The 23,899-nt window shown below is 44.6% G+C and overlaps 1 protein-coding gene across 1 annotated transcript; it reads left to right on the top strand.

Moving 5' to 3' along the window:
* The first annotated feature begins 547 nt into the window (after positions 1–547).
* On the top strand, positions 548–23,899 carry rasa1a (RAS p21 protein activator (GTPase activating protein) 1a). Its single transcript, XM_079270428.1, has 25 exons — positions 548–1,757; positions 12,797–12,949; positions 15,436–15,571; positions 16,513–16,583; positions 17,150–17,267; positions 17,549–17,580; positions 17,769–17,821; positions 17,956–18,106; positions 18,261–18,339; positions 18,692–18,815; positions 18,945–19,101; positions 19,240–19,327; positions 19,672–19,752; positions 20,153–20,310; positions 20,465–20,541; positions 20,643–20,815; positions 20,900–21,059; positions 21,322–21,464; positions 21,660–21,775; positions 21,923–22,009; positions 22,149–22,216; positions 22,311–22,399; positions 22,522–22,599; positions 22,716–22,850; positions 22,935–23,899. The coding sequence occupies exons 1-25, from the start codon at positions 1,213–1,215 to the stop codon at positions 23,016–23,018; spliced, it is 3,156 nt and encodes a 1,051-aa protein (XP_079126554.1). The 5' UTR covers positions 548–1,212; the 3' UTR covers positions 23,019–23,899.

Below are 23,899 nucleotides of genomic sequence, written 5' to 3'. Positions count from 1 at the left end.
AAGATAGACTGTCTGTCACAAAGCCAGAGCTATATTCAGACTGTCTTGAGCAGAATATCAAAGTGCTAATTAAAAACTCTTGTAAGACCATTATGCATATTTCATTAGGAGAACTGAATGATGTCAGTCCAGACTGACCAGCTTCATATTCATCACCCAAAAGGAAGAATTCTTGGTAAGGCTGCAACTCATGATTATTTTCATTGTCGATTAATCGTTTGGTCTATGAAATGTCAGAAAATACTGAAACATGTCCATCAAAGTTTCTTAGGGTGGTGTCTTTTAATGTCTTGTTTTATCAGTCAAAAACCCAAAGATGAGTTTAATATTGATAGCGCTTGTCTTTATCATCTCCAGCTCTTTTTTCTTTACTCTCTGACCCTCTAAGAAAATATGATGATGAATCTGTATTTTATGCAATGGGAGCACAGTATCGTTTTCCAGAGCACTGAGTGAAGATCCCATGGATTGAACCGGTGCCGCTCTGTGTTCACTTGGCTGTGTCTGCTCGGCGAGTGAAGAGGAGTGGGAGAGGGAGGGAGAAAGAGCAGAGCAGCAGCGGGCAAGCCACCAGCCCTGAAACCCAGAAATATTGACGAACTTAGCTTGCGAAACGAAAGAATAATGTACTTTTACGACATGCGAGTTTGCACAGACCAACCGGGATTTCGGTGATAAGGCTGGGTCGCCCGTGGACTCTTATCCGGGACGGCTGGAAACTCAAGAGGAAAGAAAACAACAACACTGGAAAAAGACGGGGGTTTCGCACAACAGTGACAATAAAACAACACTCCCCGACAAGTGGTCTGCCTTGTGCCGAGGGTGCACGAAATAACAGGAACTGTTGGTGAATTGATCATCAAATTTGTAACATTGTACGTGTTAATTTCAACATAGTGCTTCTGTGTGAACTTCAAACTCAGGAAACAATGAAGACATAGCGAGCAAGAACTCATCAAGTGTCTCAAAGCTGCTAGCGTTAGCTTGGCTATCTTGTAGCGTAGCGAATGCGAGGTGAAGCTAACGCCCGCTAGTGCGGCCAAGTGAGCGAAGTTAGCTCGTCGGCTAACGTTAGCTGGCTAGCTTAACGCGGTCTGGGAAACTTTTGGTGTTGTTTCTGCCGCAGAGCCCAAACACTGAAGGAGTTTTGTAAGAACAGAGGGGAAGGGCAGGTTCCCTTCTGGACTTCCCCCCTCTACATATTGTCCTAATATGATGGCTACGGAGGTCAGCAGTGAGGATACGGGCTTGGTCACGACGGGGACAGGGGTGGCAGGCGGAGGAGGCCCGGACACGGCCCCTTTCCCCTACTATCCCAAGCCGAGCAGAGTGCGAGCCACTGATTTGGGACAAGGACCACCGCCAACCCTCCGCCAGCATTCAAACCCCTTTCCGGACTCACTTCCCGACACGAGTCCGACCTACCCGATGTCTAGTGGGGATGTGACCGGACCAGCGCTTCCCGCAACAGGGAGTGGCGGAGCAGTAGGTGGACATTCAGTTTTACAAGAACCAAGTTCAGGGATCGTGGGCGGCATTTGCTATTCTCCCACTTCGGAGGGTCCAGCTAGTCGGGTTTCACCCACATCAACAGGCCCGGATGGACCCCCTGACTTCCCCCCACTGCCACCGCCACCTCCTCCCCCTCCAGGTTGCGTGGTGCCCGGTGGCACTGTGGATGAAAGCGACATGCAGGATGGACCGGAATACGAGGAAGAAGAGGTGGTGTTCCCCCTTTCTGCACCTCCTACGAACCAGTAAGTACACTACCTGTACAAATCACATCTCGGTCATTGATATCTAGAAATCAACATTTTCTAGCATCCTGTACTTCTTGTTGTGTGGACTTCCTTCCTGCTGTCATACACGTGAGGTCTGGATTTGACTTCGTGTTGACTCCTCCAGGTGTAATAGTGTCTCGTGCTACTCACAGCTATCATCAGATCTACCTCTATGAAGCCAACTGCACACACAGTATTGATGATTGTGTGCATGAGCCTTAACATGAAAATAAATGCATTGACAGAAAGTATGCAAAATGTTTAACAGTATTACCATTAAGGAAAAGTTAGAGGAGGCAGCTACAGTGCACTGGTTTGATGAAGAGTTGCAGGTGACGAGGGTTTACTTTCCTCTGAGTGAGGTCAGTGTCTGTCATCTAGGTAAACAACAACTTTAAATGTGCCTTTCCTGTTGTAAGAGTGTACAGAGTTCACTTGGGTCAAGGTGCTGAGAACACCTACATCTCTAGGCTGTCCTGCCCAGTCCACTTTAATACAATACTTATAATCCTTACTGACCAAATGCTTGATTTAGTTTTGATTTGCCAGCAATTATCCCTTTACATTTGTAATATGGAGTATGGAGTAGGTTAATCAACTCATTTCTGGCTGAATTGTAACTGGTACAGTGTAACACTACATATGTTAAATGCATCATATACATTGTATTTTAGAATTGCATCTCTGATTATAGGTATTTTTTATGAATTTGTCAGGCATGCACAAAATCACATGTCCAAACGCGTGTATATGCTGGTGTTGCAATAACCTAAATACGGCCCTCCCATTTGTTTCAGTCTCATTAGAGAAGTGCTGAGCGTTGTCATTTCTGGCCCCTCATACTGTAAGATATGGAAGTGACTGGACCTGGAGTGTGGATTCAGCTCTTCTTTTAGGAGCCGCACTTTATCTCCCTGTCACGATACAGAGGGAGGCTCGGACTGGTACTGGACCCCTAAATGCAACAGCAGTTGAATCCAATGTCTCACACATAGTACGACTGTGGAAATACCGTAGTTGTTCTTCCACGGCCGACTTCGTCATGCGGCTGCTCTTGATTTACAGTTGATCAAATTGCAGGGTTGCCAGTGAGGCCGTGGAACAGTTGTCCCTTGTGCATGGATGGCATTGATTTTCTTTGGTCTTGCTTTGTTTAACAATGAGAGTCTTGTAGTCACATAGTTATCTGCCACATCCACTAACACACACAACTTCACATGCTGGTGAGAGTCAAAACGAGTCTTCTCACTCTTGCCTGCTCTGAGATGCTTTGACTCAACAGAGTTGTGCAAGGCTCATACGCAACACCGTCTTCTCCTCTCTATTGGTGCTGTGGTTTTGGTGAATTGCTTGTAGCGGTGAAGAATGCACCGGAAAACTGGACCGCATTGTTTTTTTGTTTCTAGTTATTATTGGTTTGCAATTTCCCAACATGTGTGTTGGGAAGTGTATGATGGTGTTCATCAAAGGCCTTCAAGGATGTCAATCTGTAAAAGGATAGTGACAAAAAAAAGTATGCTCTTACAATTTACTACCATGTTCTTTCTTTCTGGCTTCATTGTCGCACTTGATAACTCGTTTACTATTATCAGAGATTTGGACGCACCAAAACATCTGGTTTAAAAAACATTGTGGTCAGTTGCTGCATGTATGTACAGTTTATGTGTGAGCTCATTGTGAGAACACCTGCCATTGGTAAAATGAGCGAGGCCAGACACGGGCTCTCCTAAGAGCATACAGCCTTCATTCATCCTCTTGTGGAGGCTTCTGGAGAGCTGAGGAGTTATGAGGTGCTGCCATCGCCTTGTGATGATGACCCAGTTAAGACGAGGGTCTGTCCCTCATTCAGGATTTGTCACTGATCCACTGTGATAGACGGGGGCTGATATGTGGACCCTCTGCGAGATTACTGTCTCATCCAGTGGTGCTGTCTTACAGACGATGCCTAATCTAATGTACAGGAATTCAATCAAATGCGTAATCGTCATAGACGTAGCTCATAGCTTTGGCCTGGAGGCAATATAGTGAATCTCATGGCATAAAATGAACTTCCCTTGAGTCACATAATTTATGTGAACATCCAATCTATGTCTAATACAAGAAATGCATACATTTGTTGTTGTTGTTGCGGTGGACTTTTTCTTTCATTGTGCCTATAATAGCATATGCCAGTGGCAGCAATGGGTGTTACATTCACAGCTGACTACCCAGAATGATTCTGAATTCCACCCTGTCCTTTCAGCAGTGTTGCTGGCTGCGTAATCTGGCTCCAAGACTGATCTTGTATTCCTTTGAGTTATGTTAGCAGCCGGCAAAGTACCTGTTGGAGGAGTGATGGTGGAAAACTTCCACACCGTTGGAAGCGGTCCCACAGTGTGTTGCACAGTGACGGTGAAAGCTAAACTTGGCAGTGAGTGCGGTAGAGTGAACGTGTTTGAGAGAGAGAGAGAGAGAGAGAGAAAGACAAACTGCAGTCACAATCATTCACACCTCTGTGCAACAGTCATTCATTCATAAACCATGGCCGCAGCGGTGCCATAGGAATTTCACACGGATGATAGTTTAACGAAGAGGCAAGAGTGAAGACGTCAGGCGGGCCGAACGGAGCGTGTTCCTGCTGCCATTAGAAACCTGCAGCCCAGCGCATGAGCTTAAACAAACCGAACGTTGGGAAATGAGTTGTTGATTTTGAGTTTCCACGAAGATTAGTGAGGATTCCCCAAGGAGGTGGTGGTAGGATGAAGGAGAAAAACGGGGGAAAGGGAGGAAGGATGGATTTGAAGAACAGTGGCTGTGTGAATGAGTTAAGCACTTGGCTGTGGAAATGTCTCTCTAACCGCAGTGTTAATTGAGTAGCCACACGACCTAATTGCTCTTTGTTTAGGGAGGCAGAGACAGTGGAGTTCTGAAACAGCACGAGGATCATGTCGCGTAGCTTAACAATGATGTTCCCTGGTGCAGATTGTTCCCACTAGCCCAAAAATGTTACAGCACTTTCATAACAAAGCATGGTCTTATGAATGGAATTGGCTCAGCCATTATACCGGTTTGATGACTGGTGAGCCAAGCAATTAGTATTAAGCCTTTAATTTCCTGTTATACATTTTTGAAATTACTCCTGGCTAAACAAGTTACACACACTGCAGCTTATATGGAACTGTGTTTGCATCGTGTCACACAACTGCCCCCTCCGTACAGCAAAGGATGCACATGCTTAGGGTTGTTCTACTAGACCCCATTGATCCCTCTGTAATGTCTTCGCTGTCGGTTGATAAGGCAAAGCCCATGGTTTCCATGCGTTTCCAATGTGTTACGCAACGTCCTGTCATGCCCTTCTAATACCCACACTGCCTTTTCTCTCCTACATCCTGTTTTCAAGACTTCTGAGCCTCTCATTGTGGCCTTAACAGGATCTTCCAACGCATTTGAGTTGTGTTTGTTAATACCCAGGATTTTGTGTTTGAATGACTCCACGTTATTTGGACGTGCTTGAATAATAAGTTGGGTTCTTTGCATAGAAAATGTTACAGTGCCAGGTTAATGTTAAGTACCATAGTACAACAGGCAGGACGTCCTGCGCAACAAGTATAATAAAGGCTTTTCTTGTCGTTACTTTATCTTTTATGCTAGAGCAGCCACACAACTGAAAGCTATTGTTGCACATTTCCATTTGATGGAGATGCACTGTCTGACTGTTACTCCACATTCAGTTCAACAAGAATCGATGGCTTAGGGTGCTTTCACACCGAACCTGTTTGGTTTGCTAAAAACAAACTCTGGTCGGTTGTCCCGGTTAGTACGGTTTGTTTAGGCTGGTGTGATAGCTGTCAATCAAACGCTGGTGCGAACCAAACAACCCAACCAAGACAGTCGGATGAGGTCGAGCTTCCATGTGGACTCTAGTGTGGTTTGTTTATCGTGTGAAAGCAAACGAACAAAGCACAGTGTTTTATGATTGTGAAAGCTGTTGAGGAAGGGATCTCATTGATCTGAATTTAAGGCCTGTATATCAGCGTGGGTATTTCCCTGATTAATAGGCCTGTTACAGCCGTGCTTGTGTCTGACTCTGTGTTCTTTGTCATTTCATTAGCTCCATTAAAAAACCATGTGACAGCCATCCTGCAGATCCCCGCCTCATCCACGCGTCTGTGCGCTCCCCGGTGTTCCTGGTGTGCGTTCGCACCACTTATCTGGGAGCGTGCAAAGGGGATTCAGTACAGTCCTGTCGCCACTATTATTCATCATCACATGCAGTCAATTGTCAGTCTAATAATACTAATGCTGCTTATAGTGGTGCAACGTATCATAAAACTCACGGTTCGGATCAGATCATAGTTCAGATCGGCAGAAAAGGGAGCTCCCTGGTCACGTTTATGTAAATGATGTATAAGCTGCTTAGAGCTCATGTAAACAGTTCCCAATTCATCTGTTGTGAAAAGATCTTCTTCAAACAAATGTCCTGATTTGCATATTTGACCAGATATTGACTACCGGTAATACCGATCGTCAGTAAATCTTTATTTCACACTGATGGTTAACGTTAAACTGTGTAATTAATCGGGGGACCACATGAGTACCGAACCACGAGGGGGGATCCGTACGGATCACAGATCGACGATGGTAAATGTACATAAATATAAACGTTAGAAGCAAAAGCATTTAAGTGCTGCATTCATTCTGTCAGTTACCAGAATTAGATTTCCCCACGTAGGTCCTGATGATGCAGGATGACCATCGCCAAAACGGTCCAGTCAACGACTTACCTGTCAGTCTGTTTAACTGTGTTTACTCCTCTTGGTTTGTTTGTCTACAGGTGTGAAAGCATCCTTAAATCTGCAGGAAGAGAGTATTCTTAACTGGACGCTCCCACTGTTTAGGAATCTAAAGCACGGGGAATATAGTATGGGTAGATGACAGTGAAGCCCATTATCGCTGATGTAATGACGTTATTTTGGGGGTGCTGAATCGCAGCACGAAAGCCGAGATGTCTGCTTTGGTCTCAGTGTGTCTGGCTGCGCATTAACACGCCGACGGTTTGTTAGCGTTCAGGCTGAGCAAGGCGGATGGTGCATGGACAGGCCTTTCCAATCTCTCCATCTGTACATGTCAAGTCTGCTCCTGTGTGCTGGCATTCTCCGGCCCCGGCTGAGGTAACAAGCTGCCGCAAGTGAAAGAAAAACAATTCACTGCTGCTGTCACCGTTTTCCATTGTGGAAACTTGAGCCCACAAATTCACAATTCACGTAATAGTTGTTTGGCTGGTTGGTTAGTGCTTAAACCCATACTGTGTTTACATTAATAGCTCTGGCGTTCATTGCCTAAGAATGCCTGGTGTGGAGTTGAAACCGGTTTGAAGGTGTTGAGGGTGAGCGAGGATCAGGTCGATGTGTGTTTAATCTTTAAGCGTAGTTGAAGCCAGGTGTATATAAAGCACTCTCTAAGGTCAGAAGGTTGTGTGATGTGTTTCCACTGATGTCCGTCTGTGTATTTGAGTAATCATGAATATGTATTCATACAGTAAGATGCCACTCCCTACGCTTGCTGTCCCACTGCTTCAAACACCAATCGGCAGCATGCTCATGACGCTTTGCTTTATGAGAGAGAAAGCAGGGAGGGTAAGAGAGAGAGAGAGAGAACGCCACAGCAGGAGGAAGTTGGCGCAAAGACAACAGGACTATTTCGCCTCAGCTTCTGAAAGATCACTTTAATCAGAAGTAGAATCTAACGGACAACGGAACCACACGGTCTGCTAATCATCCTCAAATGCATGTGTATCTCTGCGTTCTCCTGTGCGTCTCACCTCCGTGGATGTTGCTCATTGACACCAGTGACGGGAGATGACTGTATCAGGGCGGCAGCGGGGTCGCATCACCATGCCCTGTACGGATTTCGAGCTACCGGTGCTCTGCTTTCCATGTTGGAGCTTCCAGTTTTTGCCGGGCCAGCAGCAGTATGAGAGGAGTGGGTGCAACTTGTGAGACCACAGGACGCAGGAGGGAGATGCAGCAGAGGGCGAACTCGGCGTAAGTGGGGCATCCAATCACCCCGCAACGCCAACCGTACCTCCCCAACAAGGGGCGGGCCGAAAGAGTGGAAAACTCCTGCTTATCAACAGTTTTTTTTATTTCAGACTCAAATTTTACTGTAGTTAATAATGCTGTTATTCAAAAGGAAAGTGTGTAGTTTATTCATTTTATATTATGCAGAGGACTTTATTCTATGTGAGATCTGTGAGCCAACTGTGAACATCTGACATTTCAGTTGTGATATCACAGGAAATCTGTGATTGATATTTTTGTGGTTTGCTTGTAGAAGTGTTAACAGGTACAGTGGCTCTGTTTAAAAATATCAGCGCAGCGTTTAAATGGCATTAAATCTGTGTAGAAAACATGTTGCACTCGATACCCCCCCCCCCCCCAGCTGCTCCACTGAGCTGCATTGCTAATGTACTGTAATGCAACGTTTCATTCATGTTGATACTGATGAGGGCTGACAGGACGTCTGTGGAGATGTTTGAGTACAGCTGCTCAATCGAGACAGAAGACGATGAACAGACGTGCGCGGAAGCAAAAGAGTTCATGAAAGAGCTGAATGACCGACAGACAGCATGTGGTAACATAAAGCTGTACATAAAGTAGATGGGCACAAATAGTCGACTCTTTGTTCACCTGAAATCTTAATGTCGGAGGACTTGGTGTCCTTTTCAAACCTTCGCTTGTAATTGCTTAAACGTCTGCACTATTTTTGGCAAGGGTTCCATGCTGGGATGACACACTCTGCCCCAGAGAATTGATATATAATTGACACAATACTTAAGCGGGCAGTGGTGTCTAAAACACCCGTATCAGGAGTTTGATGCACATCGACTTTATTGATATTGTCCCATTTATATTGCTGTGTACAAATATCTGTTTTGCCTGTTTATACATTTAACTGTTTCCTATTGAATTAAAACATCAATTACAAACACGCATGATATGCTCGCACATACAGCACAAATACTACAAGTTGTGTTCAATTCTATTTCTAGAATAAAACCTGATTACAGAATTGTAGAATTCAATTATTACTACTTTATAAATGTGGGAATAGCGCTTCTCTCTTTCTGCAAACTATTTAATTTGGTCATCTTTGTGCAGTTTCTCTCAGACATTGTAGTTTTGATTATTTTAACTTAAATAGCCCTAATTCCAGTTGTAAGAATGAAACTGAACTCTTCACTCTCGGTGCCGCAGGTTGTTCTTTTCAACGCCAAAGCTATAAACTGAGAGAGAACCACAGGGAGGGTTTAAGTGGCTCAACACTACAGGTGTAATCTACAAATAGTACATCACCCCCGTCTTGTCAGAGCTCTTGTGATGCAATGTCTTTTCAATGTTTCATGTTCAATTTCAGCAGCGCAAAGTGATATTGTTCTTGACAGCACGACACAATTAGCTGAACCGTGCACACAAGTTAACGTACTAACTACTTTGCTCCCAGAAAGCATTGCCTTTGGCGCTTGTCTCCTAATGGAGTGACTAATTGGGTGTCTTGTGTGAAAGCGAGGTTGAGGATGTGAGCATAGGAGTGCCGCTGTCGGTGACTCCTCCTGCTCACTCACCGCAGTACTTTGAAACATATGTTGGTGTGGTGTCATTAAAAGGTATTTGTGACTTGGTTAGTATGGAAAATACAGTATGTTGCCAATGCATGTGAGGTACCTCAATTGCTTGCATTAATATCAATTTGTTTTAGTTGACTTTGCGCAAACTTGTTGAAGTCCTTTCCCTGAGTTGAGCGTTCATAGAGGAGAACCAGCTCGTCACTGTGCTGCTCGCTGTTCATGTTCTGACATGACGAGACATTCCTCAAGCTGATAGCAGCACTGAATCCCATCACCGCTGGCATGGCGCATGCTTATAGTCGTAACACCCGTCCTGCCTACTCTTCATCCCATCATGAACGGTGTCATTAAAAAATGTCATATTATAGATCATATATAAAACTGCAGTAAACTTGGAACGAAGTAGCTATAGGTGTGATGTAAGGTGCTAAGACGAATCAGTTAAAACACCATGTTTTAATGTGATTCTTCCCTGAAGGTTAGGACATTAGAGGTGTCTGTGTTAGATGTATGGTCAATTAAAGCAACCAGGCTATGAAATATTTTGTTAAACAAATACAGCAAAGCCAGCCTCGTCCAGCATGTAACCCAGTGGAAAGTTAGTTTGTGCTGAATATGGATCATTAATACTGGATTAAAACACCGGTTTATGCAGTTTACGCACCTGCTTGGTTGAACAGCCCAGTGAATGACATAAACAGGTCTTCATTTCCCTGTGTATTTGAGGCATATAGTGCGAGCCGGATTCAGTAATTAAAGGATGTGAACAAGCTCTTAATTGTTGCATGTCTGCCCAAAGCAAGAGCTATAACGGTGAAGTACGGTCGGCGAAGTTGTTTGGTATTCAAGATGACTTCAAGATTAGTGGCAGTTGGAGTTAGTATCCCAAATGTGTTTTATTTGCCTTTAATGTATAATGGTTGATATGTATGTTTTGGTGGTGGCACGAACTACTTAAATGTTATTACGCTGTAATAACTAGTAATTGTAACCTAGCTGGTTTGGTTTGTAGAAGGGTGTTCCTCGCTCTTCTTCCTTTTCCATTTCCCTGTTCACTTCACCATCGGTGTTATTTCCCAGCTTGCCTTTAAGGGCTGCTTGGCTCTACCCTCCAACTGCTCTCAATCGCCCTCTTCAATGCTCCTCTCACCTCAGCCCCCCTAAAACCCCTTCACGGACCCTTAACTCCTCCTCTTCAGCACACCTTCTCCAGCTTCCTCCACGATAGAAGACTTGAGCAGGTGTTCTTTACAAGTAGGGACCTTTACTCAGCTCAGCCAGATGGGAGTCCTTCAGGTCCCCTGTGAAAAGAGCTACTGCAACACCTAATTCATCTTCTCACCGCCGGATGGTGTTTTTCCAGGTCGAGAGGCTCCAGTGGCCTAAATTTGGAAAAGCGTGTTAATTTTTTACCCCTGCTGTCAAGGCCCGGTCAAGTTCAGCCTAACGTTAAAACGTTAACCAGTGTTGTTCCTGAGGCTTCTGTTTTATTCATGAAGCAGCAGAATTTAATGGTGCGCTGGAAACTAAAAAATAAAAGCTTTTGGACTTCCATTTAATAAAGAACACATGACCCGCTCATTCTGTCTGGGTCGTGAAAGTAGCTACTAAAATGTATTAGAGCTTAATTTCAATTTTTTTTTATTGGGTTTACGTCTTATTTACTTATTTCCGTCACCAAGAACTCCAGAACTGTTCTGGAAATGAAAATAAGCTCCCTGCTCTCAAGGTTTAAGTGGAAATGTATATAATAATAACTTTATTTAAATGTCTCGATATCTAAGACAGCGGTTCCCAAACTTTTTAGGCCACGCACCCCCTTCTACATCCCGACCGGCTTCACGCACCCCCAACCCCCCCCCCCCCCCCCCACACACACACACCTTAAAAAAAAAAAAGCAACAGAGCCGCATAAAAATCGGACGAATGAGAGAACAGTTTGCTCGCGCGTGGCGTTTGTTTTCGTGCCTTCGAAAAGGTAACGGACGTAACGTTACGAAGGTAACGGACGATTGGCCAGATTGGCCACATCTGTAGACTCGTCTACTTGCAGAGAGTAAAACTCACTCTTCTTCACGCGACCGACTAATGTAGCCAGGATGTCTTCGGACAAAGCATCGATGCGCGCGACAGTGTTGTTGGACACCGGGATCACGTCCAACTTTTTCGCTTCTCTCTCTCCAATCATACATTCCACCATCTCTTTAACATTTTTCCCTCTCCACCACCGCCTCTCCTCCCTATTACGCGGTCAGAATACTACCACAACACGCGCCTGTCTCCGGCAGAAATGCGCTCATCCACGCACGGGAACAACACCGAGTTGTAATATATACCTCCATAACACCCCGCCACTCTCGGCTCATACCTCCCCAGCAACGAGGCACATCACCCGGTCACAATACCTCCAGAATGTCCCCCGGGTCAAATCCGGGACTTGGTTTTATGGTTCTGAGTGGCGGGCGCTCACCCGTTGGCGCTGGGACGCGAGGTCTCCAGCCGCCCCCGCCGTGAGGCACCCGATCGTCAGGTCTGTCAGCCCTCGGAACAGGCCGCGGGTCAATAACTTGTGGGTGGCGGGGCAGAGGCGAGGCAGATCACAGAAAAATAATAAAGACCAGAGTACAGCAAAGATATGCTGATGAGAAACGTATTTGTACGTCAAACACAAACGTAATCAGGGAGAAAATACGTTCGTGGTAAAACGTAATTGAGAATGCATTTTAGTTTTGGGGGAACGTAATTTTTAGTAGACAGGACTGCACCGCCATTACATTTTTCCTCTCGCGCACCCCCTAGAGGCAGCTCGCGCACCCCCAGGGGTGCGCGCACCCCACTTTGGGAATCCCTGATCTAAGACATCAGATAACTGGATGAAAATGCTGATTCAAGTTTTGCGATTCTGAAATATTTAGATTTGTTATTGCGACCATACATCTTTTATTTCTTGAAACTGGACTGTGAATAACTCAAAATACTCGTCTTGTTCTATAAAGAAAGATGTGTGATCTGTGACCTGTTATTGTCTTGAACGCATTATGTTTCTTACTTGGTGTCTGGATTCTGTTGGCCTTTCAAAACAATAAATCTCGTCTTTATTGTAGTATTTATACCTCAGCAGGTTGTTGGTTGTATTGCCATAATTCTTGTATTAGTTTGAAGTGTTTTCTTTTATTTTTACTCTGACAAATTTAACATTTAACTGAAATGAAGTGTAGTGTATTGGAATAAATATTGTTCTAGCATGATATGGATTTTCCATCAATCAAGCAGTTTGATTTATTGTGTACGTACTTCTAAACAGAAATATGTACGTCCCTGCTAAACGGACTTGCATCTCAATACAGTTTGAGCTAATGCACCATCTGCCCCCCCTCCTCATTATCTCCTTCTCATCTCTCCATCTCAGGTGGTACCATGGCAAGCTAGACCGAAACATTGCTGAGGAGCGGCTGCGCCAGGCCCGGAACCCTGGCAGCTACCTCATCAGGGAGAGCGACCGCCGGCCCGGTTCCTTCGTCCTGTCTTTCCTCAGTGTGACCAATGTGGTCAACCATTTCAGGTATGACGGAGCACACGCGGCACGCAGAAACAACTGCATCGCAGCGATAGGCCCAGTGTGGTGGTGGTCCCATTGCAAATTATTTAGCATGTTTGCAGTTGCTTTTTTTTTTTCAGGGATGTAACTTTATTTGACCGGACTTGGCCTACACAATGCTGACGAAGTGTTTGTCCAATAAACTATTTCATTGCTGCTGTAAGTTACGGGGAAACCAAAAGGATAATGTAAGGATCCTCGAGGTGTCATCTGTGTTCACCGTACCAGTGATAGAAGATAGCATACCCTGCAACAGAGAGAGCTTTGTGTGTGGAATAGTTTGATCTGACATGAACTCTCTATGCTCCATTGAGCCCTTTTTAGTAGGTGAAATCAAACGTAGTGTGGCATGTCATAATAGGCCGGCAGCATGCCACCCTCAAGTAGAAGATAAGGATAGGGGAAGCACCGAAGTTATTTATTACATGCTCACCAAAAGGGCAGAGATCCATCGACACCGCAGCCAAAGAGCAACCTCAGAGATGAGCCGATACGGAGTTGAGAATGTTTAGGGTTGAAGTGGTTTCTGGTGCCGTGTCCTGCCACTGTAGGCCACCTCAGCCTATTTGTGTCACAGTCATTCAAACAGCTTGAGAACACTGTTTTTATTATGTGTATCGACTCTGCTGAAACCCATGACTCTGCGTGTGTAGCGTGACGCAGAAGACTTCGTTGTGTGGGTGGACCTGAAGTAAAAGAATGAAGAAGCACAACAATACCGTGGGGTATTTAACAACCTTATAGTCAATGAAACAAAGCAGAGTAGCATTACAAATGTTCCTCCCTTTCAACGGATATGTTCTAGGCTACGTCCACACTTATACGTTCCCATTTTAATACGCATATCTTTTGCTGTGTTTACACTGAGCGTCCGCACTACTCCGGCGTTTTCGAGCACCGGAAACGAAGGAGTTTAGAAACGCTTTGAAAACTGGACCGGCGGAACCGCATAAGTTTTAAAACGATGACATAGACACCCGCTACTTGTTTGGGTCTTATCACATGACCCTTTTCCAGAAGAAAACAATAAACAGCCTTGATTATATTCCAGGCATTGCTGACCTTGTTGTCTAAACTAGCAGTTCAATTCAGCATTTTATAATTCTACTATTGCGACATACGGAGGAAGCAAGCTGTTATTGGAGCGATTAGCGAGCGGCGTGTCGGGCGTGTCCAGTATCGCCACTACAGAGCGGGTGTTTGAAGTCACGGTTTGCGGCTTTGAGGAGGGCGACGGGTACAAAACGGAGGACTTTCCTTTTCTTATTAATGTTATTTTGCTCTGCACAACTATTGTGAAGTACACAAAGAAACTGTAAACAAACAAACAAGCATAAATGCTCTCTGGTACGACAGAGACTTCAGCCAACCGGCAGAGCAACGAGTGTAAAAACCGAGGAAACGAGTGAGAGACGTGTGCTGACCACATGTAGTGACCCAAAATCGAGTGAACTTTGATTAAGTGTTCATTTTAAAGTACATTTCATGTGTGTGAGAGAGACAGATAGAGCAAGACCTGCAGCCTTAACTAAGTTTAAAGAAAAACGCCAGAAAATGTGTCTGTGTGAATATACAGAGGAAGATCTTAAGTATCAAGTCAGACCTTTTCATTATTAAAGAGTACTATAATACTCTGTCGTATTTTCTAGAACTAATCCACTTCCTCTTTACACCGGCTCAAGCATGCCCAGTGGGCGTGAATATGTATAATAATATGTGATATTCAATCAATAAGCACGCTACTGAGAATAACATTTTGGGTTTACAGGTAGCACTGGGGTGTGTGTTTAATACCAGCTGTTGTGCTTAACGACTTGATGTGGGCCTGTGATGAAAGTCCTTACTGTCCAGCCCATTGTGCTGTTTTTGGTTAAACTGTAATTTCGTTAGTCCTAATGTTACCCGTTAGAAAGCAAAAAGGTTCTGAAAGAGTAACAATGACATCATCTACTTCACTCACGTGGATTTAGTGTGGCGCCATGATGTCATTACAGCATGAAATGAGTAATCACACAAGTGCATTAGTTATACAACATATGAAAGATCCACTCAATTGATGAACAGAGATTCAGGATTAGTGGTTCTGAACTGGGAGATGCTTTAGAACGATCACAAGTGACAAACATCCTGGTCATGATGGACTCAACCGGACAGCCTCCATCTCTCTCTTCCTCTCACTGTCTGAAGTCCTCTTTAGATACATATTTACTATTTTCTGACATTTAGGGATTGTGGTGCAGCTGCTTAGTTTTATGTTGTACCTTAGTTTATATGTGATACGTTGCATCTGTAGTGAAAAACAATGTTGATGCCGAACAGTCCAGATGGATATTTCTCTGTCCAATGAACCAAAGTAGAACCTGATCTATTCCCTCTGCTGCTCGGAGATGAGCCTGTATTTACAAATGACTGTGCTTTCTTTTGTCATTGTCGTGTTTTTCTCTCAACAGGATAATCGCCATGTGTGGAGACTATTACATTGGTGGGCGGCGGTTCTCTTCTCTATCGGACCTGATTGGTTACTACAGCTATGTGTCTTGCCTGCTAAAAGGAGAGAAACTGCTATCGCCAGTGGCGCCCCCCGAGGTGAGACTATATTCTAATACTACATGTTAAAGGTCAACTCTCCTCCAATTTTACATTTACGTGACATTACTTGATCTTTGTTTTTTTTCCTCATGTAGTTGTTTTTAAAAATTAATATTGCAAAATACACCGTGTCTAAATAATGAGGTACTCCAAGTTGGTTAATTGTATAACATTGATACTGAAGATCTCCCTCTTTATACTCAAAAAGACACATTTTGTGGAAAAAAATATCCATTATATTTTTAAAACTTAGTTCGAAGGTTGCAGGTCTTTCACTCTCTCACACACACACACACACACACACACTCACCAAATTTACATTAAAAACGAACACTTACAAATCAAAGTTTTGCTCGATTATGGATCAATAAATTAGTTCCACACGCGTCTCTCACTCGTTTTGGCAGCTTGTTGTTTTCAGCAATGGATCACTCCGACTGAGTAAATTCGTCTCCTGTTTGAAATGGAATAGGAACGAACTTTCTACAGAGAAGAAGGAAAACGAAATATAAAACTTTAAAAATACGTCCAATGCATGTGAAACCTGTGACAATCTGCCGTAAGGTATGCTTAGCAAAGCTTGATTTCATGAAATGTTGTCCTGTAAAAGTAGTTTAACCTGATTTAAATGTTTGAGGGTTGAAAGATATTCATCTCTTTGTGGTAACTTGAAGTCAGCCTTGATTCCTTTAATCAGCCACTCGCTCAATATACAAGGGAGTATTTCGTCACGTCTTCCTCTTCCTTTTGCTTTCAGGCAGTTTTCAGAACTGTTTAAGGCAAAGCTGCCTAATGCTAATTACCTTTTTCAGTGGAGTGTGCCATCTCCCAGAGGGACTCGTAGTAGAACACTAGATTTTGTGGAGTAATTGGGGGATTTAACATGGATGTGGCTTTTGAAGGTCAGAGTTTTATTCTTTGTGTGCATGTTTCCACAGCCCGTAGAGGACAGGAGGAGAGTCAGGGCCATACTTCCATACACCAAAGTGCCAGATACTGATGAGATCAGGTAAGGCTCTCAGAAATATGATCTACAATCTTTGAGACACGGGCGATCCCTGATGATTGGCTCCCAAATAGCAGCCGAGTAGTCCTTTTGATTTATTAATTTTTTTGGGGGGGTTCCCAGGCCCGCTCTTCTCCTCACAGCAGCCTGGAAAGCACATAATCTGACTTGTTATTGAAAAGCAGTCTTGCCCCTGTCATTCATCTGGAGTAAGCACACTTACTGATGATCCCAGCTATCCCTGATTTCCTGAATGTGATAAACATCTGTCTGAAGTCGACCTCCACCATGAGTCTGCCAGGGAGCCTCTGGCCTAAAGGAGTAGACAGACATGCAAATACCTTCCATGTTATGAGTCAGAGGAGACACCTGCTGGTAGTGCTCGGGTATTACAAGGGACGCCAGGCAGATAGTATCTTTATTTGACATTATCCAGATTACGATGCCTCGACGGAGCAGAAGTGTGATAGAGAGAGATGGCCGTGTCGTGTTACAACAACATATGTATCGCAGAGTTTACAGTCTTTATTTTTGCCTTATTGACTGATTTGACTCGCTCGTGTCTTCAGCTTCCTGAAAGGGGACATGTTTATTGTTCACAATGAACTGGACGATGGCTGGATGTGGGTGACCAATGTTCGCACAGAGGAGCAGGGCCTCATCGTGGAGGATCTGGTGGAGGAGGTGGTGAGTACAGCGCAAGATGTAAAGGCTATATCTTAAGAAGATGTGTATCAAAACATCAAAGACAATTATATGGAATAAAGACAAAATGATTAGTGGCATCTGCACTTCAAGCTCTGTGGATCAAAAGAAACTGAAATGGCATTAGCATAGCACCAAAGGTAGTGATATGATGCATGAATATACAGCACAACAGTCCATAGATGTGACAAAGACTGCACTCGTTGGTCCATTAGAGTTGCTGTCAGTTGGTTGACAGATTTCGGTTTCTTATGTTCTTTCAGGGACGGGAGGAGGATCCACATGAGGGAAAAGCGTAAGTCTCACTTTTATTAATGGTCCGATCAATTGGAAAAGTCAAAGCAGGACGTGAAGGTTCACATGCATACTTTTGAGACGGTGTTGTTGCAGCAGGTTCTACCAGATGTTTGCATTGAGTTGATTGAGTTAACTGTGTCGTCTGCACCTCGTTCTCCTGTTGCTCTCTTTGGACCTCCTGAACAGCTGGTATCATGGAAAGATCACCAAGCAAGAGGCCTACAACCTGCTGATGACAGGTACCATTCCTCTTGGCCTTTCTTCAGTCGAGCGTTATTCATCACGTGCTACGTTATCGTGCGTTCAATTTGTCCGAATCTATTGCTGACCTTTCTCTTTCTCACTCGATCTGATTCTTTCTCTCACTTCGTAGTTGGCCAGGTGTGCAGTTTTCTAGTCCGACCATCAGACAACACACCCGGGGACTACTCCCTCTTCTTTCGCACCAATGAAAACATCCAAAGGTTTAAGATCTCCCCCACTCCCACCAATCAGTACATGATGGGGGGGAGGTACTACAACAGGTACGGCTGGCAATGTGGCTGCCTTCAGCAGCTGTTACAGCATAATGCTATCAAGAGATTACATGCTAACTGTAGCATTTTAGAAGTTGCAGCTAGCCTGTGATGTGTATTTCGACTTACAATAACTGATATGCTGGATCTTGTTTGCTGGCAGTGTCAATGACATCATCGACCATTACAAGAAAGAGCAGATTGTCGAGGGCTACAACCTGAAAGAGCCAGTTTCAGTGCAGGTATGTACCAATGCATTTTAGTGTTGTTGAGCCTGTTTGCTGTTGTGTGTTTGACCTCAAGGAATGACAGTCGAAGGGGTTTTATAAGACTTAAATGCTCACATTTCTCACATGTTTATTGCCATGCAAAGTATCCAAACGATGGAAGCCAGTGTCACTGAACTGTAAATGTACATTCTGAAGTAAATAGATTACATCAGACATTTTCCTGTTTGTTTTTCCTCGAAATCTAGAATATCTCTCCGGGGCAGCAGTTCTAGCACTTCATTTAAGCATTGTTATGCAAGCTGCCCCTTTCAATGGAATTGGTCTGACGGTTGTGTGATGGCTCGATCTGTTGTATTTCCCGTAGCACCAGGAACAAGTTCTTAGTGACACAGTGGACGGGAGAGAAATTTATAACACTATCAGACGGAAAACAAAAGACGCTTTCTACAAAAACATTGTGAAGAAAGGCTACATCCAGTTCAACAAAGGTACGTGTGACAGTAGCCCCTCGTAATATCACGAACACTAACCTCCCCGTCCTTGTCTTGTGGTCATGTCGGTCACGATCTACCATTATGATTATTAATACCTTTTTATTGATTCCTGTCACTTTTCAGGAAAAGGCAAAAGATGGAAGAACCTTTACTTTATCCTGGAGGGCAACGACGCCCAGCTCATCTACTTTGAGAGCGAAAAGAGAGCCACCAAACCCAAAGGGCTGATCGACCTGAGTGTGTGCTCTGTGTATGGTGTGCACGACAGTCTGTTTGGCAGGTGAGGTGTATTTCAGTCAAGCTGTCAGGAAGCGCTGAATGATCAGCTGCTCAGACACCACATGAAAGGAATTTCATTCAAATGATGTATTATCTTATACAAAGTCATTCAAAATCTTCTCTCTCCTATTCTTTTCAGGCCACACTGTTTCCAGATTGTTGTACAGCACTTTAGTGAGGAACAGTACATATTCTACTTTGCGGGGGAGTCTCCAGAGCAGTCACAGGTAATGAGAGGGGCCGCACCCCCCCCCCCCCATCACTGATAGACCTGCACATCTATTTCAATGCCGAGTCCAAAATACTATCAGTTTACGCTCCGTCTCGAAAAATGAGTCAACGCTGGGAACTGCTTTTAGAAAAAGAAAATACATTTGCAGCCTGAGCTGGTTCTTCATCAGATACAGAGGACCACTGAATGGTTTGGTTCAGTGGTAATCAGGACCTCTGTATGTGACAAAGGACCATTCCTTTTGTTTTTTATGAAACAAATGAGTTGTGAGTCCTTCCAGAGACGGAGCTCATGACATCTGAGATTTCTAAATGTTCTGACAGTGTTCTGTTTTTGCAGGATTGGATGAAATGCCTTCACACTTTCTGCAGTAACTTAAGGAAAACCACTCAGCCGGCTACCAACAAAAGACTTCGACAGGTACGTATTCCATTAGCCGGGGTGTGTTCATGGAGACAAAGTAGTAACAGTACATGATCAAACCTAAAACGGTCTCACAGCAAGACTTTTTAAAATGCTCTTAAGCTCCCAATTTCAATATCTGAATTAGTGGATTTGTTTTTATGCAACAAACACAAGAAAAGACCAAGTGACCTTTTATCCTGGCTGGCTTGTCCCACTTTGAACGAGTTCACTGTTCTGCCATTGTCAGACAAGTCAATCTTGTTACTGCATAATTACACCATTCCCACACTTTGCTCAGCCTAAATTATTATTTTGAAGGCTTCATGCCCGGTGATATTTATAGTAAGGAACATTGTTGAAAATGCTGAGCAATATTACAAACCATTCATATGTGTGTGTCATGTGCTTCTCTCAGGTGAGCAGCCTGGTGCTGTATGTGGAGGAGGCCCACAAGCTGCCAGTGAAGTATTTTACCAACCCCTACTGTAACATCTACCTGAACAGCGTCCAGGTGGCTAAAACTCACCCGAGGGAGGGGCAGAACCCCGTCTTCACAGAAGAGTTCATCTTTGAGTGAGTCAGTCATTGCATGTTTTGCTTCCTGGGATTCTTTATCGCTCTGTTATTTTATCGCCCTCACATGTCCATCAACCCATCTTGCTAAGAATAAATAACATTTTCTCTGCTTATTTACAGAATAATAAACTGTATTGATCTGTTGTTTCAGTGATCTGTCGAGTGAAATCAACCGGTTTGAAATCAGCCTGAGCAACAAAACAAAAAAGAGCAAAGAAAGTGACATCTGTGAGTACATCTCTTAAAAACAAATGTAAGCACTAAACGTCTCTGCATTCACCTCGTCTCCTCTTTGTTTTATCTCACGCCTCCATCTCTCTCCCGCTCAGTGTTCATGCGTTGCCAGCTGAACCGTCTGCAGAAGGGCCAGATGATTGACGAGTGGTTCCCTCTCAGCTCCCACGTGCCTCTGAAGGGCATCGAGCCCGGCTCTCTACGCGTACGCGCCCGCTACTCCATGGAGAAGATCATGCCCGAAGAGGAGTACAGCGAGTTCAAAGAGGTCTGAGCCGCTGGAAAGTGCTTCTCTTGTGATTCACTTAAAACGACCAATGATCTCATTGCTGTGTGTGTGTGTCCTCTGCAGATGATCTTGCACAAAGAGTTCCACGTTATCTACGCTCTGGCCAATGTGTGTGGTCAGGACCGCACCTTATTGGCCAGCCTCCTCCTGCGGATCTTCAGACACGAGAAGGCTGAAGCCCCTCTACTCAGGATTCTCAACGACCGAGAGATTAACGTGGAAGGTAGGAAAGCAATAACAACAAACGATGATGAATTCATGGATCTGCATACGATGCACTTCAGGAACCCACCATCTGCTAATGTTGAGTTCAATGATATAGATTTTGTGTGAATGAGTGCTGAAACCTTCCATCCTTCTCTGGAGCAACATGTCCGTCTGCAGTGTGTTACAGGGTTCAGCGTCATTGTTTGGTTTGTTTGTGCACGTGGTGTTTCTAAGCCATACACTTGCATTCACTTTCCCTGCTTGTGCACTACTACCAGATGAAGCCACGACATTATTCAGAGCGACCACCCTGGCCAGCACACTGATGGAGCAGTACATGAAGGCCACCGCCACGCCGTTTGTCCACCACGCTCTCAAAGACACCATCCTCAAGATCATGGAGAGCAAACAGTCCTGCGAGGTAAAGACCTGACGAAGAGGTTCTCTCTTCCGCACAGCAGTACAAGGTCCTGAGCTGTTTGGCCTGTAGACGCAAATCCAAACATGGAACGACGCAGCATCAGCATGGCTGAGGTCTCGTGGGTGCTGTGTGTGAGCCCCAATGTGTTTCTCTTACTCTCCTAAAGTTCTTTCTCTCTCCATCTTTTCTTTTAAGCTGAACCCTTCCAAACTGGAGAAGAATGAGGACGTGAACCTGAACCTGGCTCATCTCCTCAACATCCTGTCTGAACTGGTGGAGAAGATCTTCATGGCTGCTGAGATCCTCCCACCGTAAGAACAACCACACATGTACTCGCACACAGTGGGGTCCTGTGCTGTGGGTGGATCACTCAGACTGGCTTCAAAGAGAAACTCAAAGGCAACGGTCTAATAAACCCAAATAATCCGTCTTTTTTCTCTCTTTGATGACCCGTTCAGGACGTTGAGGTTCATCTATGGCTGTCTGCAGAAGTCCGTGCAGCAGAAATGGCCCACGAACACCACCATGAAGACCAGAGTTGTAAGGTAAAGAGACACAAATAATCAATGTTGGACACACTTCTGTTGAGAGTTAAAAAGCTGTCAACATAGTCTTTAACTATGTATTAGTATTCCAACTTTCGCATGTTATTTAGTGTTCTTACGTCATCCATTCTACTTCCAGTGGCTTCGTCTTCCTGAGACTGATCTGTCCGGCCATCCTCAACCCCAGACTGTTCAACATCATAGCTGGTGAGCATCCGTCAAAAACGGCACGCAAAAAGCCACCCGTTTGCCATGTGACGTGTTACAATGTGTGTTTCGTACGACACCTCTCTTCTTGCAGACGCTCCTTCTTCAGCAGCAGGCAGGACCCTCACACTGGTGGCGAAGTCTGTCCAGAACCTGGCCAACCTGGTTGAATTCGGTGCTAAGGTGTGGATGATGCACTAGAAACAATAGCATGCTGAAGAAATATTGTTTTGACAGTGGCTGCACATTGGTTATTATGCCTGATGTAGACTCATTCTCCAAATGTTGTCTCTATCCTGAAACAGGAACCCTACATGGAGGGTGTGAACCCTTTCATCAAAAACAACAAACACAGGATGATCATGTTTCTGGATGAGTTGGGGGTGAGTAACACTCTTTGCCTTCTGATCAAACCACCAGTGGTCTCTAATACGTCCTTGTCGAGCCTGACCGCTGGCTAAACTTCACAAGCTTAGAAACGTGTCCACTGTGTTTGTAGAATGTCCCCGAGCTCCCTGAAGCCACCGAGCACTTTAGGACGGATCTGTCCCGGGACCTGGCGGCGCTGCACGAGGTCTGTGCCTCGCACTCCGACGAGCTCCGGACGCTGAGCAACGAGAGGGGAGCGCAGCAGGTCAGAGGCCGACGATACGCGGAGGACGTTCTACGCCGTCCCGTCTCAGAAAGCTTTATCTAATCCCCGTTTCCTCCTCTGCAGCACGTGTTGAAAAAGCTGCTGGCCATCACGGAGCTCCTCCAGCAGAAGCAGGCTCAGTACGCCATGTCCAACAGCAACAGGTAGTACTGCACTCCTCTCCTCTCATCTTCCCATCCTCCCGTCAAGTCTCCTCCACCGGAGTGCAGCGCAGAGGAGACCTAGCATGCTCTACCCTCATCACCATGGCAACCCCTCCATCATGTCGTCCTCCAGTCGTCCCGCCCATCCCACCACGCCATCTTGTCCCGTTCACCACCAAGAGAGCTATGCAACAACCGACGCAGTACCTAAAAAAACAACGTATTAAAAATAAATACCTGCACCAGTGACTGACAGCTGTGTGCACAGGAGACACATTCTACTCTCATAGACTGTGTTCAGGACACTGACGTGGGTACAGTTCATTCCCTTCATCACGAGGGCCAAATATTAAGTTTCTTTGTACCTGCTGTGTGTTCTGATAGCACAGGTTGCCAAAGTGTACCCCCCCCCCCCTTCCTGCTCAATATGAGGAAACTGACATGAAGAAGCTAGTTCTCTCAGTCCCCCTTTCTTGTAACTGGATTATGAGCGATAAAGCTTTTTATACTGTAATTTACTGATTTATTTGAAGGTTTATCTGCAAAGTGCTGAGACTAGCATTTCTGTCTTTGTTCTTTTTGTTTTCTAGATTGAAACAAAGTTTTTTCAGAGAAGTATGGTTATTTTATATTAAGAATAAATTATCTTGCTGGAATCATGAGTATATAAGTGAGATGAGCTGAATTATTCTTTTTTTTTTTTTCCTCAGACTGTATCAGCTATTTTGATTATTTGGTCTTTTTTGAAACTTCTCAATGCCAGACAAGACACGTAATCAGAGAAACCAAGTACCGTAAAATGAAAGTGTTTACAGCAGCAACATTCTTTGAATAGTACAGATTGTATCAGCCATGCATGCACTTATTAAACAGTTTTTGTAAAGT

This window comes from Melanostigma gelatinosum, assembly GCF_949748355.1.
Source record: "Melanostigma gelatinosum genome assembly, chromosome: 6".
In the NCBI taxonomy this organism is placed as follows: domain Eukaryota; kingdom Metazoa; phylum Chordata; class Actinopteri; order Perciformes; family Zoarcidae; genus Melanostigma; species Melanostigma gelatinosum.
Note: the sequence above shows the minus strand (reverse complement) of the source record. Positions and strands in the feature narration are given on the sequence as shown.